At 49.7% G+C, this 14,574-nt stretch overlaps 3 protein-coding genes across 3 annotated transcripts; 2 read left to right on the forward strand and 1 right to left on the reverse strand.

Annotated features, from left to right (window-relative positions):
- Positions 1 to 578: 578 nt before the first annotated feature.
- Positions 579 to 4,612, reverse strand: BC939DRAFT_317972 (uncharacterized protein). The gene is made up of 6 exons (XM_051551506.1): positions 4,478 to 4,612; positions 3,869 to 4,381; positions 3,669 to 3,758; positions 1,836 to 3,584; positions 962 to 1,743; positions 579 to 758 (listed from the first exon to the last, which is right to left on the reverse strand). The coding sequence occupies exons 2-6, from the start codon at positions 4,273 to 4,275 to the stop codon at positions 709 to 711; spliced, it is 3,078 nt and encodes a 1,025-aa protein (XP_051407736.1). The 5' UTR covers positions 4,276 to 4,381; positions 4,478 to 4,612; the 3' UTR covers positions 579 to 708.
- A 1,693-nt stretch (positions 4,613 to 6,305) lies between these two features.
- Positions 6,306 to 12,377, forward strand: BC939DRAFT_507197 (uncharacterized protein; the record flags this gene model as incomplete). Its single annotated transcript, XM_051560861.1, has 14 exons — positions 6,306 to 6,677; positions 6,763 to 6,820; positions 6,912 to 7,043; positions 7,148 to 7,375; positions 7,463 to 7,523; positions 7,603 to 7,895; positions 7,987 to 8,198; positions 8,291 to 8,728; positions 8,812 to 8,922; positions 9,009 to 9,144; positions 9,229 to 9,386; positions 9,469 to 9,952; positions 10,040 to 11,838; positions 11,937 to 12,377. 14 exons carry the CDS (start codon positions 6,306 to 6,308, stop codon positions 12,375 to 12,377), a joined length of 4,923 nt encoding a protein of 1,640 aa, XP_051407737.1.
- Positions 12,378 to 12,508: 131 nt separating this feature from the next.
- On the forward strand, positions 12,509 to 14,497 carry BC939DRAFT_465215 (S-glutathione dehydrogenase-like protein). The gene is made up of 8 exons (XM_051557475.1): positions 12,509 to 12,555; positions 12,653 to 12,701; positions 12,819 to 12,888; positions 12,978 to 13,012; positions 13,086 to 13,273; positions 13,423 to 13,914; positions 14,022 to 14,281; positions 14,377 to 14,497. Exons 1-8 carry the CDS (start codon positions 12,541 to 12,543, stop codon positions 14,399 to 14,401), a joined length of 1,134 nt encoding a protein of 377 aa, XP_051407738.1. The 5' UTR covers positions 12,509 to 12,540; the 3' UTR covers positions 14,402 to 14,497.
- Positions 14,498 to 14,574: the final 77 nt, after the last annotated feature.

A 14,574-nucleotide genomic window follows, 5' to 3' on the forward strand; every position in this document is an offset into this window, starting at 1 on the left:
GTCTTTGCTGGCATGGGCAAAGGCGAAGACAAGGGCGAGCTCATGGTTTCCAGTGAAGTGACTTCTTCTATAACGCCTGTCTTCGTTTCTTCCGTGGGTTGATGAGTAAGGCAGTCGCCTCCAAGTCCCCTCAGCGATACCGAGGTGGCGTCAGACGCCTCTGTAAATGCGTTAGCCGTCGAGATGAGCGCCTTTGGTGATTCAGGATGCGAAGGAATTATGGCCGCAGACTGCAAGATAGGTTTCGGCAACTTTTCGTTGTCACTCGAGCCTGCAGGGACGTTCCCAGTTGGTGAAGCTGGTGCAACGTCTTCCTTAGTCTTTCGTGCGTTATTGATAGGTTCCACAGGATGGTGAGGAATGTGAAATGGGCCGAGGGTTGGACTGGACATTGGCGATGTGACCCGTGCCGGAACAGAAATAGGTGCTAAAGTCATCGAAGGTGACATAATTGTTGGGCTGGACGCGACTGTAGAACATATAGGCGTGCTAGGAGTCGAAGCTGAGGAAGACGGCGATGGTTCTGCTTTGCGTTTGCCAAACGTGGGGGATGGCAAGGATGTGTTGATAGGAAGCGGTGGTGCGTTAGCCTGAGGAAGATACGGGGCGATGGGAACGGAGTAGCGACTGAGTGAGCTAGAGCGACGTGGAAGTGAGGGCGGAGGAGCACCTGTAGACACGCTGCCCAGACTACGGGGTGTGCGGCTCCTAGAGCGACTCCTCTCGGACTCCGGAGAGGCCTTGGGTGCCGTAGAAGCCTGTGGTAGTTCATCAGGTCGATCAGAAGAAGAAGAAGCAATAACAAGATTAGGGTTAAAGGCACTTAAGGTTGTGTAGCTGGCGCTTCTCCTCTTACGACTGATGGACAACGGAGCCCCATGCGGTCGTAGGTCGGATCCGCCACCAGCGTCTGCAGAAGAACCATCGTCTACCTGTTCAGCGTTTTGTTTCTGATCATTACTCTTTAGATGGCTCGACGACTTTCGCAGTGACGGACCGCCGTACGTGGGTGTTGAGGATTCATACACCCGACTATCCCTTGTCCGCCTTGGCACCAACGAGTCTCGCGCATGTTGATCCGACTTGTCCTCGTCGTCGGCATTGTCGTCGCCTTGTGGCCGTTGCAGCGACTGTTGCTTGGAGGGGTTGCCATCATTCTGTCCTTTCCTGGTCACTTGGGCGATGATGCTCTGGCCTTCATGATCTAGTGTCGTGAAGACGCGAACACCGCCGAAATCTGGAGCCAGCTCGACGCGCACGGTTGGATCATCGGGCTTGATGAAGAAGTCATAGCCCTCTCTGTACACCTTCCTTCCGACTCGGACTTCCGTCCAGCCAGGAGAGGTCTTGTAGCAGAGCTCAAAGTGTCCAGTCTTGGGGTCGAACGTGTCAAAGAGGCGGCTTCCTGAAATATGGGAGGCGTATGGCGGGTACCCTGTCTTGTTGATGAATTGATTCAAACGAGCGACGGCTGTCATCATACTAGCCGTCACCGACTTGATAACTGAATTCGGCAGCGTTCCTCGGATATCAATTTGGATCACAAACGTAACATTGACGGAAACTGTGTTGCCTTGACCATCAAAGATTGGTCGCAATGACCAGCCAGAAAGTTCGAGGAGAGCACGAATGCGGCCAGGGTCTTCAGGAATCGTAGAGTCAAGAACTGACGTCGAAACGTTGTATAGCGCCGACGTCTGGGGGTCGCGATCAATGATGGTGACTCCTGCGAGGTCTCGACCACTATAGTCGCAATTTTGATGGCAAACAAAGGTTTGAAACTAGCTTATATGGGCGCAGTTGTTCACATGTAACACACGAAGGAATAAACTTACGTCAAGGAACCAATGCCCCGAAGGGTGACATGAAAGAGATATTCGTTCGCATTGAAGGTCTCCGCAATCGACATGTTCTCAAAACGCTCGTCCCAGATCTGCCGACAGCCTGCGGACTCGATCACGGCGTTGATCTGCTCGACAGTCCAACCTCCTGAGATGATTCCTTCACCTCGAAGCATGGGAAGTCCTGCACCTGAAATAATTCTACTGTAGCTCTTAAAAGTACCATCGCTCGACACAACTCTCCAGCGGTCCTCAGGACTAGCAGCCAACACCTTAAACATGGCTAACGCCTTGCGAGCTGTCTCAGAATGGCGGTGCGGAAGAACCAACATTGGCGTGAGTTGTGTCGACGACCGGTTGGAATCCAGACTAAAGGCAGTCGAACTTCTCTTCATTGCGTTGGAAAGCTGGCCGATAGGTGTTGATGCTCTGTTTAGTCCATGGAGGGTGATGTGGGGGTTCCCGCGGATGGGCATGATCTGGCTGTGGCGGGGCGCAAATGAGGAGCTTCGACTGATCAAAGTGCTGTGGCGACGAGCCTCCATGATGTCCGAGGGTGACCGCATACCAAATGCTGCAAATGCCATCGAGCTCGGCCGTGCAGGCAGGGCAGTATCCAGAGGGACATGTTGTTTTGGTGCTCGTGGAACAACCTTGACTTTGGGCGTGATAGAGGCGTCTGAATCGGATGTTGCGTCCTTGCCATCGATCGATGTAGTAGGCGTTAGAGGAGGCGTAGCCGGGGTCACAACATGCGGCGGGTTTGACCGTGTTATGGTTGATGATGCAGCATTCCTAGGTCTGGAACTGGATCGCGATTCTATCCTTTGGGGCGGTGTCATTGAAGATCCTCCATAGATCTCCTGTTGATGCCGGGTATCTGATTCTATAGATGCTGTCCTGGCGACCTGTGGAGGCAATAGTGGTCTGCCTTGTTCGTAACCAGGAGCCGATTTGTGCGCGATTTGAGATGAATGCGACCGTGGCTCGTCATAGGATTCCACGGATGTCTCATCCTCGTGCCGAAGTGTGCCCCCCACGATGCCACCCTTGCCAAACAGCTGCGAGTCGCCAAAAAGTGCCGTATCTCCGATGGCGGCATTGTTCTCTACGAACTCTGGCGTGAAGATCGAAGGAGCGAGAGACTGATTCGATATAAGACTGGGAGCAACAGGATTCATGGAGTTCCAGGCAGGCGAGTTGTCCTTGGCTACTGCCATATCTAATCGAATGTCTTCATCCTCCGAGTCGTCTCTGTCGTCTAGCCGCTCTACATCCTTTTCCGGGTCAAAAGGTCCAAGAGGCGAGAGGAATGCTGATCCGGACTGCACCTTTTCCTCAGCCTCCTGCTCCGCAAAAGTGAACCGGTCAGGTTTAAGAGGCTCACTAAGGCTGCGGTGTCGGTTGGCAATTTTTGAGACAAGGGTGGACATGACCATAGGTGCGCCGTTCTTTTTCAGATGCGTCTCGATAGTGGTGATAACAAGTGGCCGCTTTGCGAGCGCTCTTCGTGCGATGAATTTTGGAAGCCTGCTCAGTAAGTCTGTCTGAATTACATAGGTAATCTTGCTGATTGGCGGGTTGGAGGGCAGAGGCTGGATTATCCATCCTGCGACAAAGATATCAGCTCGGACTTTGCCTGATATCCGGGGGATTTTGCTGGACTCCACAGAACACGAAGCGAAGTAAATAGTCCCGTCGCGCTCCATTTCTATCCTCTCTACCATGGATATATCCCGTGTTCTATGAGAGAGCAGGTACATGTTAAACAACAGTTCAAAAGCGCGGTTCTCCAACACTTGATTGCGGAAGGACATGTATACATACTTTGATGAAAGTGTACTCTTCATAACCATGTACATGAGATTAGTCGCATCGTCGTAAGATTCCACGCAGCTTAGCTCATCATACCAATCACTAAAGTAGATGAATAAAAAAAGGATATCCAGGTTGGTTAGAAAATTGTCAACATAATTACTAATTTCTATTTCTGTGTCCTGTGTCCTGTGTCCTGTGTCGATACTTACTCCCACAGCTTCCGTACGCCTACTACCGAAAAGACGTCCTGTGCCCGATAGCCACGAACGACATGCTCTCCCTTAAATGTGGGATGTTTGTCTCCATTGTTTGTGGACTGATAGACTAGGCAGCCGGATTTGTGCTTGAGGAGTTTCTTCCAGCCAGTTGGTTTTGAGGCTGCCTTGAGGAGTTTGATTGCCTGGATGGCCTGATCGATATGATATTCCTTTGTCCATTTTCGTGGGTCGGGTGTATAAAATTGGGATTGCTTGTGCTTCTCTGCACAGTCGGATTCATCCCCACTTAGATTGTCGAGTCCTGGCCCAATCTTTCCGCTTGTATTACGGTGGTGCTGCTCAATCCACTCCAGATTTTCATCTGCAAGCATCAACTCTGACCGACTTGGTCCCTTCATGGCTAAATATTAATTGAAGGCCCCTTGGAGACCTCGAGGCAGAAGAAGGAGCCGAAAGGGACTGAGGAAAGAGGGCAGCTGGAGAGAATGACGGAAAGAAGACGTACTAGAGAAAGTGCCGCCAAAAATATATAGTAATGAGCACCAATGGCCGAAGAATCGTATTTATATCGAGGTTTTGGTAAACAAGAACTCTGCTTACAATAGACAACGGCAACAACGCGGATATTCCGGTCAATTGCTTTAGCTGTGTTCTGTCAGTTGTTGCGGGGAAGATGGGCTTAAAAAAGGGGAGGGAACAGCGCCAATTTGCTTTGGAAGGACAGTGCACGGAGAATATAGTAAAGTAAGAGGGAGACACCGAGGGGTACGAACACTAGTTGATGCGAGAGGAAGAGAGCGAGAGAGGAAGAGAGCGAGAGAGGAATAGTGGATGTGGAGAATAAAGGAATACAGGTAAGAGAAAGTTAAGGGAGAAGGGCAAAGAGATAGGCCAAAACAAGGAAAAGAAGCCTGGTCAAGAGGGAATGGCGAGATGAGAAAGACGAGCCAGGCTGAAAGGGCACAGTGGATGGACGTTAGAGAATGTGTGGGGAGGGATGCTGACTTTTTAAAGCAGTCCAGGAGTGAATAGGATGAGAGGAAAGAAGGTAGTGTACAGGCGCTACAGAGTGGGATGAGGAATGAAGAATAAGTGATGAAGAGGTGGATGTGTTTGTGGAGAAGAGGAAGGAAAAAAAGAGTAAAGTGCCAGGAACAGGTCTAGGAAGCTGCCAATCCCCCTCGTTTTTCTTAAATCTTTTTACAGCGATCCTCGGATCGCCAGTCATCAAATTCAGTGCTTCTTTATGGTTTCCAACTATCCATCCACATCAGTGTTAGTGTCTGCATGTACTGTAGTGCGTACAATGTAGTGCCATTGAAGGCCTATCCATTCGTCTCCCCCTCTCTCGCTCTCCTTCTCCTTGTAAGAGTCAGTTGCTAGACTAATGTTGGGTGCAATGGTGGCGAGTGCTCAGTCGCGTCTTCCCAGTTATACGTTTCTCCTCCTCTTCAAAGCACCCACGACACTTCAAAGCACCCGCGACACTTCAAAGCACCCACGACACTTCAAAGCACCCACGACACTTCAAAGCATCCACGACACTTCAAAGCACCCGCGACACTTCAAATGCATTTGACGAATGATACTGTTCCTGCATCCCTGTGCTCCTGCTTATTTACGTGTGCCATTTAGGCCTGCACCTTTGCTTTCTTTTCAATTGCATTTACACCCCTGCGTACACTCCCTGGTTTCCATTTCTGAGCATCTTTTTTTTAATCTTTTTCAGTCGCAGTGTGGGCGTGGGTGTGTACTGTCGGTTGTTTTATTTGATTTAATAACCATCTTACTATTACTTGTTGGGTTCCCATTTGAATCCCTCGTCAGCAGCCTGAATAGGATTTGGACTGAGAGCGCCTTGCAACTGAGCCTGAACACAAAAACGAGAAATAAATATGAGCGGTAGATAGTCTATTCAAACGACGGCTTTTGCTGCTGTCCGTTGTCTACTGTAGGGCAAGGGGCGGCCTTTCAGTTTACCCCTTGTCAGCTACATTGTCTGATGAAATCCTTAGCCTAGCCCTCCCCGTACTCTCTGCTTTGGCGGCAACCGATCGTCACACCGGTCGGTCTAGCATGGACACGTAGAAGAAAATTTGTCAGGTCCACATTTTGCCACGTCCAGGAACCGTATCGCGTCGCGACTCAACTTCACCCGTGGTGGCTGTGATCCGGCTTCGATTTCTGATCTACGTACAAGCTAAAGCAGTAGTGCATACGTGGCACAACCCGGGCAAAGATGAGCGGCACTTCATTGCATCCCTCCTTCGTTCAGTCATCCTTTTTTATCTTCTGTTCAACATACCCTGGGAGGCAGAAACAGGTCCCCTTTCTCGATTGGCACACGAACGACATACTCCCATCTTCTCCCTTGCACCTTGTCAGCCGACTCTCCGCAAACCAGAACTGTTTGTCATCTTTCTAGCGAATGACCGAAGGCTCGACATCTTCTATGCCGCTCAAGGTACAGGACGCCCTGGAGTCAACGGCGGTGGCGGTGGCGGCAATATCAGCGACAGCATCAACTCCATCGTCCTCGGCCGTCTCCTCAACTCTTGGAAGCAGGCTTGCAACACATAAACCCTCGTTAGTCCCTCGCACAGAGGATACAGCTGCTCCGGGATATGAGCTCCAGTGGTCACATCTCATTCACGCCGAAATCATCTCTGTCACAAGTGCCATGCGACGAAACTCGCGTTGGTCCGGAATGAGCGTCAGCGGTTTGAGTATGGGTAGTTTGGGTATGAATATGGGTCTTCGTGGACGCGAGAATCAAAAAGAAGGCACTTATCGCAATCAGGTATGTACAGGGCCAAGAACGATCTGTACGCCCCTACTGAGGCGTACCAATGTTAATGTCTCCCCTCTCGATACTGTATCTTTAGGAGAGTCCTCTCATGGTTGGCTTCAATGATCTACGATCGCGCCTCGCTACAACTATAGGTAAGGGATAAGGTATCGATCGCTGTGGTTGTTTTTACGCATTTTGGACTCGGTATGTTCTGACCAAGTTCGAATTTGTTTGCCTTTGTAGCTGTTCAAGACATGGATGCGGTTGCATTGCTGGACCCTTTTCTGGAGGTGATTCAGTCCGGCGACACGAACGGACCCATCACAGGCGCAGCACTTAGCTCAGTCGAAAAGTTCCTCTTGTACAAGATTATTGGTATGTGAATCGAAAATTCTACGGCAGTATATCTGCAAAAAGTGGAATGGAAAAGATTATTGACCCTTGCATTCGATTATCTATTCACTCGTCAACCACAATAGACCAGGACTCACCTAATGTGGCGCATGCAATGCAGCGGTTGGCGGTGGCAGCAACCCATTGCAAGTTCGTGGCGAGTGATTCGGTCTCGGACGAGATCGTTCTTTTGAAGATCCTCCAGGTTCTGCGTATAGCCTTGACAAGCGGCCCTGGAGACTTTTTGAGCGATGAATCTGTATGCTCTATGATTGAAACAGGACTTAGCATGTGTTGTCAACTCCAACTCAGTGGTACGTATTAAGCGCTGAACACTATGCTCGAGCCATGTCAATTATATCAAGCCATGTTGACTCCTGATTTATTCAACTCCCTTATAGAAATGCTACGAAAATCTGCTGAGCACACCATGGCGGTCATCACAAAGACAATGTTTGAAAGGTAAGCTACTTTGCGCCGCATTCGAGGCAATACTGGTAGTATATATCGAGCTTATATCTCATTCATGCAACAACTATAGGCTTCGAACCATTACCGCTCCAGTCGAAACGATTGATAAAGAATCAGAGGATCCTGTGGAGAATGAGACCATTCTTGTGCAAGCCGCCAATATTCAAGAGGACGCGGAGCATGTCAACCTTACAATTAACCACAATCCTCCTACGGTCGAGACTGAGGCCGAGGCAGTTTTATCCAAAGCGCAAGAGCTCGCCAGCGACAAAAAAGGAGCTCAGGAGGCTGAGAAGACGGTGAAGGACGACTTAATTCTGAGCAACGATCAGGGATTAGTGGAGATACTGCTGGAGACAGCTCGTAAGTCTCTATACTCCAAAAGCGCTGAAAATTAACATCGTGCTCTGGGTTTCAACTTACAGAATTGGTCTATTCTTCCTCATTACGCTAGCACCAAAATCCTATGGCCTTCCTTCGATCCGTGAGCTCTTGCGAGTGCTAATTTCACTTTTGAATCCACACGATCAACAGCATACGGATCGCATGCGCCTGATGGCCCTAAGCATTTTGGATGTTGCGTTGGAAGTCGGTGGAAAAAGCATCACCAAGTTTCCCGCACTCATGTCGCTCGCAGCGGATGACATGTGCAAATATCTCTTCCAGGTATGAGACGCGGAGTATGATACATGGTATTGCATGAAAGGTGTATCGGTCGGCCATCCTAATTATAATCCTATTTCTACTTTCCTTGTTAGTTGGCGAGGACGGACAACATTCCAATCTTGACGTTGGCGCTGCGAGTGATCTCGACTGTTTTCGACACTATGAAATCCCATTTGAAGTTGCAGCAGGAGCTCTTTCTTTCGTTCTTGTTAGAACGCCTGAGCCCGCCTGCTTTCGCGCTGAAGCCTTTGCCATACAATCCCGATTTTGGTGAGCCTCTTCGACCCACAGTTGCCACTCCAGAACCCGACAACAATTCGCGCGCTGGATCACCAAGTCCCTCTGTTAAAAGTTCGAAGGGGGAGAAGCCGGACACGACTGTTGCGCATGGAGAAGTTCGAGAATTGCTTTTGGAGTGCTTAAGTCAGTTTGCTCGTGCACCGACATTCATGGTTGATCTCTGGGTCAACTACGACTGTGGACTGGACTGCGGTGACATGTTCCAGGATATGATCAAGTTTTTGACTAGGGTAAGCGCAAGGTCCCAATCATGAGAGGATTGACATGTTTAGCATGGTTGTGCTACGATCTAACACGTGTGCTGCGACAATAGAATGCATTTCCCGACTCGACAACATACTCCGCCAGTAGCTCGCATATGCTCTGCATGGACTCCTTGCTGCTCTTTATCAACCACATGGTGGACCGTTTGTCGACTCCAAAGGTAAAGGCCTCGGCGTATGGTGCCGATATCGAAACGCCACTTTCTTTTTTGATGCCGTTCTAATATGCGATTATACTGCGAATTAGGATGAAGCAAAAGCCCTTGAAAAGGGTTTGGAGAGCTATGACACACTTCGTGAGCGAAGACTGCAGAAAGAAATTTTGGTCAAGGGCGCAGCCAAGTTTGATGAAAATCCTAAGGCGGGCCTTGCGTATTTGGAAGGTAACGTTCAGAAAAACAGCAGAGCCTGTCTTTTTTTTTTTTTTTTTTTTTTCGCTGAATTTCTGTTTAATTTACGGTGTTTAGCTCACAAGATGATCTCGAGTTTGAATGATCCTGTGGGCGTGGCCCATTTCCTCAAAACGAGCACGCGCCTGAGCAAGAGATTGCTTGGCGAATACCTTGCCAAGCCTGCCAACTCCGAAGTTTTGAAGGCGTTTATCCAGCTCTTTGATTTCCATGGGGTAAGCTCGAATGTTGTGAATTCGTATATCTACCAATGCCTCATATATTATGATGTACTCTGACGTCTGTATCCCCAATTAGAAACGCCTTGATGAGTCGCTTCGCGAGCTTTTGGAGACATTCCGGCTGCCCGGTGAATCACAGCAGATTGAAAGGGTCATGGAGTTGTTTGCTGCGACCTACTTTGCCACCAAGCCGAAGGCTATTGCCTCTCAAGACGCCGCGTTCATTCTCGGGTATGCAGTTGTGATGTTGAACACGGATCAACACAACCGTGGCGTCAAAGGGCGCATGTCTCTCGAGCAGTTCAGCAAGAACTTGAGAGGAGTCAACAACGGAGAGAACTTTCCACCAGAGTACCTGGCAGAGATCTACGAGGCCATCCGGAAACGCGAGATTGTGTTGCCGCAAGAACATGAGGGACAGCTTGGATTCAACTATGCTTGGAAGGAACTCTTACGCAGAGCTGAGACTACTGGGCCGCTTGTCATTTCCAGTACATCGATGTACGACAAGGAGCTCTTCATATCATCATGGAAGCCCATCATGTCTGCCATCTCCTATGGTAAGTAGGAAAGAATTTGTCAAAGATACGAATTTCGGATTTAGAATCGATACTAAGTGCTTTTGCTCATATATATTGTTTCGATAGCGTTCAACACGGCGCAAGATGATGCAACGCTGCAAAAGTCGCTAACCGGCTATTACCAGTGTGCCATTTTGGCGGCCCATTACCAGCTCCCCGAGATTTTTGACCGTGTGACAATGTCGTTAGCAAGGATGACCGGATTGCTGGACACTCCGCACAACCCGGCCGACAATCGCGACGTCGTCGTAGACGGCACCGCAATCACCGTCAGCGACCTCGCAGTGCAATTTGGAAAGAGTTACAAAGGACAATTGGCCGCGGTGGTGGCGTTCGGAGTGGCGAATGAGCACGGCAACATGATACGTGCTGGATGGAAGCCTATTTTGGAAATCATCAAGAACCTGTTTATCAATAACCTTCTTCCAGGATCGATGTTGGAGGTGGAGGACTTTTTGGCAGGAACCACAATGATCCTTTTGAAGGCGCCCGTCGTACCCGAGGTCAAGGATAAAGTCCGGCAGGACAGTTCACTGCTCTCGACTCTTTCTTCGTACCTGCTGTCCTCTTCCTATTCATACGAGACCGCTCGTGAGGAGCCGACGCCAGAGGAAATTGAATCAACGCGCTGCACTGCTGACTGCGTTGCTGCCTGTCGTCTGGAAGAGTTGTTCACGGACATTCGATTGCTGGAAGACCTGCCTCTTACCCAGCTTATGGAGGCAATCAAGTTTGTGGCAGATGGAAACTCAGTCACCAAGGCAACGAAGTCACCTACCCCCTCCAAGCTGTACAACCCAGCCAGCGTGTTCTTTTTGGAACTTATGATCAGTCTGACCGTTCAGAACCGATATCGTGTCCAGGCGCTGTGGCCCATTGTGTTTGAGCATTTGAGCGACATCATTCGTGAGGCTGGATTACAGAGTGTGCTGCTCGTCGAGCGTGCGGTCGTGGGCCTGCTGAGGCTTTGTATCCGCTTGGCGCACAACGACGACATGTCAAAGCAGGTATTGGATGCTCTGGACCTGCTGTTGGGCCTTCCTATTGACGTCGTGCCAGAGGTAGCGGAGCAAATGATGGCGGGCGTTTTAACCTTACTCAAGGCCGATACCTCCTGCGTCCGACCCAACTTGAACTGGGATGTCCTTTTCGCGCTGCTATCGTCGACTTCCAACCATCCAGAGGCAGCCAAGTACTCTTTTGAGGCAATCAGCATGTTTGTAGCCGAGAACGGCGGAGGGAATGTGAGCGTAGAGAACTATGCCGACTGCGTAGACCTGCTGATCCGTTTCGCCGCTGCAGGTGCTGTTGGGGCAGAGAGTGTGATGAGACAGGAGAGTGGCCAACGAGGGGGCAAGAGCCAGATGTCTAAAGCTCAGGCCAGCGCTGTCGAGCGGGCTAAGAAGGCGGTGGAAATGTTATACAAGTTGCACAGCCAGGCACCCCGATTGATTTCGCAATCCAAAATGAGCGCCGACTTGACTTGGTCCGCGTATTGGTTCCCGATTCTAGTTGGCCTGACGCAGCAGTGTTCGAATCCGTGCCGGGATGTCCGAAACCATGCGATGATCTACCTTCAGCGAGCATTGCTTTTGCCTGAGATTGTGACAGATAGGATCCCAGAGTGGGTGGTTGTGTTTGACAAGGTCTTGTTTAAATTGCTGGAGGATCTTTTGAGAGCCGAAATTGTGCAGCAGGATCCTGCCGGTTTTGAGGAGACGCGAAGCAAGGCATGCGCGATTGTATGCAAGACATTCTTGCATTATTACTTCCGGTTGTTGGAGTGGGAAGGATTGCAAGCACTTTGGATGAACGTACTAGATTACATGGACGCATTCATGCAGACAGCGCAGAGCGACCAATTGGTACGTATTGAGTGTCATGGACCTGGTGCTCTTAATTATGCACACGATGGCGAAATGTTCATCCAACGGATCCTGTCTTACTCCCTTCTCCAATTTAGTACGAGGCCGTACCAGAGTCGCTCAAGAACTGCTTATTGGTCATGTCTACTTCAGAAACGTTTTCAGAAGCAACTGCCAACAGCCCAGACAGCTTGTGGAATGTGACCTGGAATAGGATCAACAAATTCCTCCCTAATCTCAAGGCCGAGATCTTTCCACCCCAAGTGACAGAAGGTGGATCATCTTATGCGGCGTTAATGATGGGAGTCGGTAAGAACATCTTCTCTGTCGTCGGTGCAACAGAGTATCCAGCTTCCTCTCCACCTACATCAACACCAGAAGTGTCGGCAAGCGGTAGCGCCGCGGACGTTAGCACAGGAGTAGATCAAGTGGAGAATCTTCATCACTACGAACAAGCAGCACAGTCGTTGGATTATTACCCCAGAGAACAAGCAGCTGCAGCTGCAGCTGCAGTTATTGAGGACTCGGGTCTGTTGTAATATTGTAATATGAATGAATAAACCACGCGTTCCCTAGACTAGCGTACCTGTTGTGCCATCCTGCACGTGACACCCGAGAACCAGCTCGAATAAGGAGGAATTAGTTTCGACAATTTTCATTACTCTTCATCATTGAATCATTGAAACCTCAAGACCCTACAACATGACCGCTGGAAAGGTGCTCAGCTCGCTCGAAAGTAGTGTTTTGACACAACTGTCTATACATGTGAAAGTTCTCTTTGCTTACGTTTATCATGCCTGAGCGACTCGAGTAGCCCATCACCTGCCGTGCTGCTGTCGCCTGGGAAGCCGGCAAGCCCTTGAGTATGCAATAATTCGTTTTCGCGTCTGATGCCGATAATGCCAGAGAACATTTAGGGATCGCCTCCTTGTTTTCTTCAACTCAGTTGCTTTTTTACACTGCGACTATTAAACAACTAGCACTCGAAACTGTTGAAGTTGCCCCACCCAAGGCTGGGGAAGTTCGTATCAAGATTGTTGCTACCGGAGTGTATGTGCCATTCTTTAGCTTGCTATCGTACTGATAACGATGTATCGGAGGCGTTGGATGTGGAACTGACGAGACATCGACTCTTTTAGTTGCCACACAGATGCCTATACCCTCTCAGGATCTGGTAAGGAAGGAACTCATTGAGTAGTATTCCAATGATCGTCTGAGAGCAAGAATCTAAACTCCCTTGCCATTAGATCCCGAGGGGCTCTTCCCTGTCATTTTTGGGCATGAGGGAGGTGGAATCGTTGAGTCGGTCGGCGAGGGGGTGACCAGTGTCCAGCCTGGCGATCATGTCATCCCTCTATACACTGCTGAGTGCCGTGAGTGCAAGTTCTGCAAGAGCGGCAAGACTAATCTCTGCGGAAAAGTCCGCGAGACCCAGGTAACTGGCGTGTACTTGGCGTGTACTTTGCTTTTATGTTTGTGCATAAATAGTAGCGTAGCTCATATGACAATGGAGCGGGTAACTAGCCTCTATTTTCTTTCTCCGCTGCGTTTTGTATACTGACCTCAATTGTATGATTTCACTAGGGCCGTGGATTGATGCCTGACGGTACCTCCCGCTTCACCTGCAACGGAAAGCAGATCTTCCACTATATGGGCTGCTCTACTTTCAGCGAGTACACTGTCGTCTGCGAAGTCTCTGTGGCTAAGATTACCAAGGAGGCGCCTTTGGAAAAGGTTTGCCTGCTGGGCTGCGGAATTACCACCGGATACGGTGCTGCCACTCGCACCGCCAAGGTCGGCAAGGGGGATAGTGTCGCTGTCTTTGGGTTGGGTGGTGTTGGCCTTAGTGTTTTGCAGGGTGCCAAGCAGGCTGGTGCCACCACCATCATTGGAATCGATGTCAACCCCAAGAAGGAAAAGCTGGCTAGAGAGATGGGATGCACCGAGTTCATCAACTCGAAGGAGCTGCCCGAGGGAAAGACCATCCAGCAGTATTTGGTCGAGATCACGGACGGTGGTTTGGACTATACCTTTGACTGCACTGGAAACGTCAATGTCATGAGGGCCGCTTTGGAAGCAAGTCTTTAGTCATGCTCATTGGCGCGCTTGATCGTGTTGTACAATTGAGATGAGCCGATCTAACTAGTTCCTTTGACAATCCCGTTCAATCTGCATGTATGTAGGCTTGCCACAAGGGTTGGGGCGAGTCCATTATTATCGGAGTTGCCGCCTCTGGCCAGGAGATTCAGACACGTCCCTTCCAGTTGGTTACCGGACGCGTCTGGAGAGGATCTGCCTTTGGTGGTGTCAAGGGACGCACGGAGTTGCCCGGCCTTGTCCAGGACTATCTCACTGGAAAGATCAAGATTGACGAGTTCATCACCCACAACTTTAGTTTAGAGGACATCAACAAGGCCTTTGATGCTATGAGGGACGGCGACTGGTATGCAACAGTCATGAATATGATATGTATATACTCTGATATGGCTATAATCTTTATTCTCACCACACTTCTCTCACATCTTATGGCGCCTATAGCATTCGCGCCGTCATCAACTACTAGGCTAATGTATACACCATTACATAAATACGCAAGTGCTTGCGGAGTCCCTTCCTCCCAATAAATATGGCCATTCTTTTTGTGTCAGCTTTTTTGTATCCATTTCTGCGCGTGTTTTGCCCTCATTTGGTGGCGGCATAATTAGATCGGCAGTCACTTACTGTCTGCCAGCTTTC

This window comes from Gamsiella multidivaricata, assembly GCF_025024155.1.
Source record: "Gamsiella multidivaricata strain RSA 2152 chromosome Unknown BC939scaffold_88, whole genome shotgun sequence".
Lineage (NCBI taxonomy): Eukaryota > Fungi > Mortierellomycota > Mortierellomycetes > Mortierellales > Mortierellaceae > Gamsiella > Gamsiella multidivaricata.

Bases quoted from the DNA above. Each gene is read 5' to 3' on its own strand.
- BC939DRAFT_317972 (XM_051551506.1), bottom strand. From the start codon at position 4,275: ATGAAGGGACCAAGTCGGTCAGAGTTGATGCTTGCAGATGAAAATCTG. The intron at 1,744-1,835 runs GTAAGTTTATTC...TTGCGACTATAG, and splicing joins CGGGGCATTGGTTCCTTGAC to TGGTCGAGACCTCGCAGGAG. The intron at 759-961 runs GTAATGATCAGA...GAACTACCACAG, and splicing joins GTCGTCGAGCCATCTAAAGA to GCTTCTACGGCACCCAAGGC.
- BC939DRAFT_465215 (XM_051557475.1), top strand. The intron at 13,915-14,021 runs GCAAGTCTTTAG...GCATGTATGTAG, and splicing joins TCATGAGGGCCGCTTTGGAA to GCTTGCCACAAGGGTTGGGG. The intron at 14,282-14,376 runs GTATGCAACAGT...TGGCGCCTATAG, and splicing joins GCTATGAGGGACGGCGACTG to CATTCGCGCCGTCATCAACT.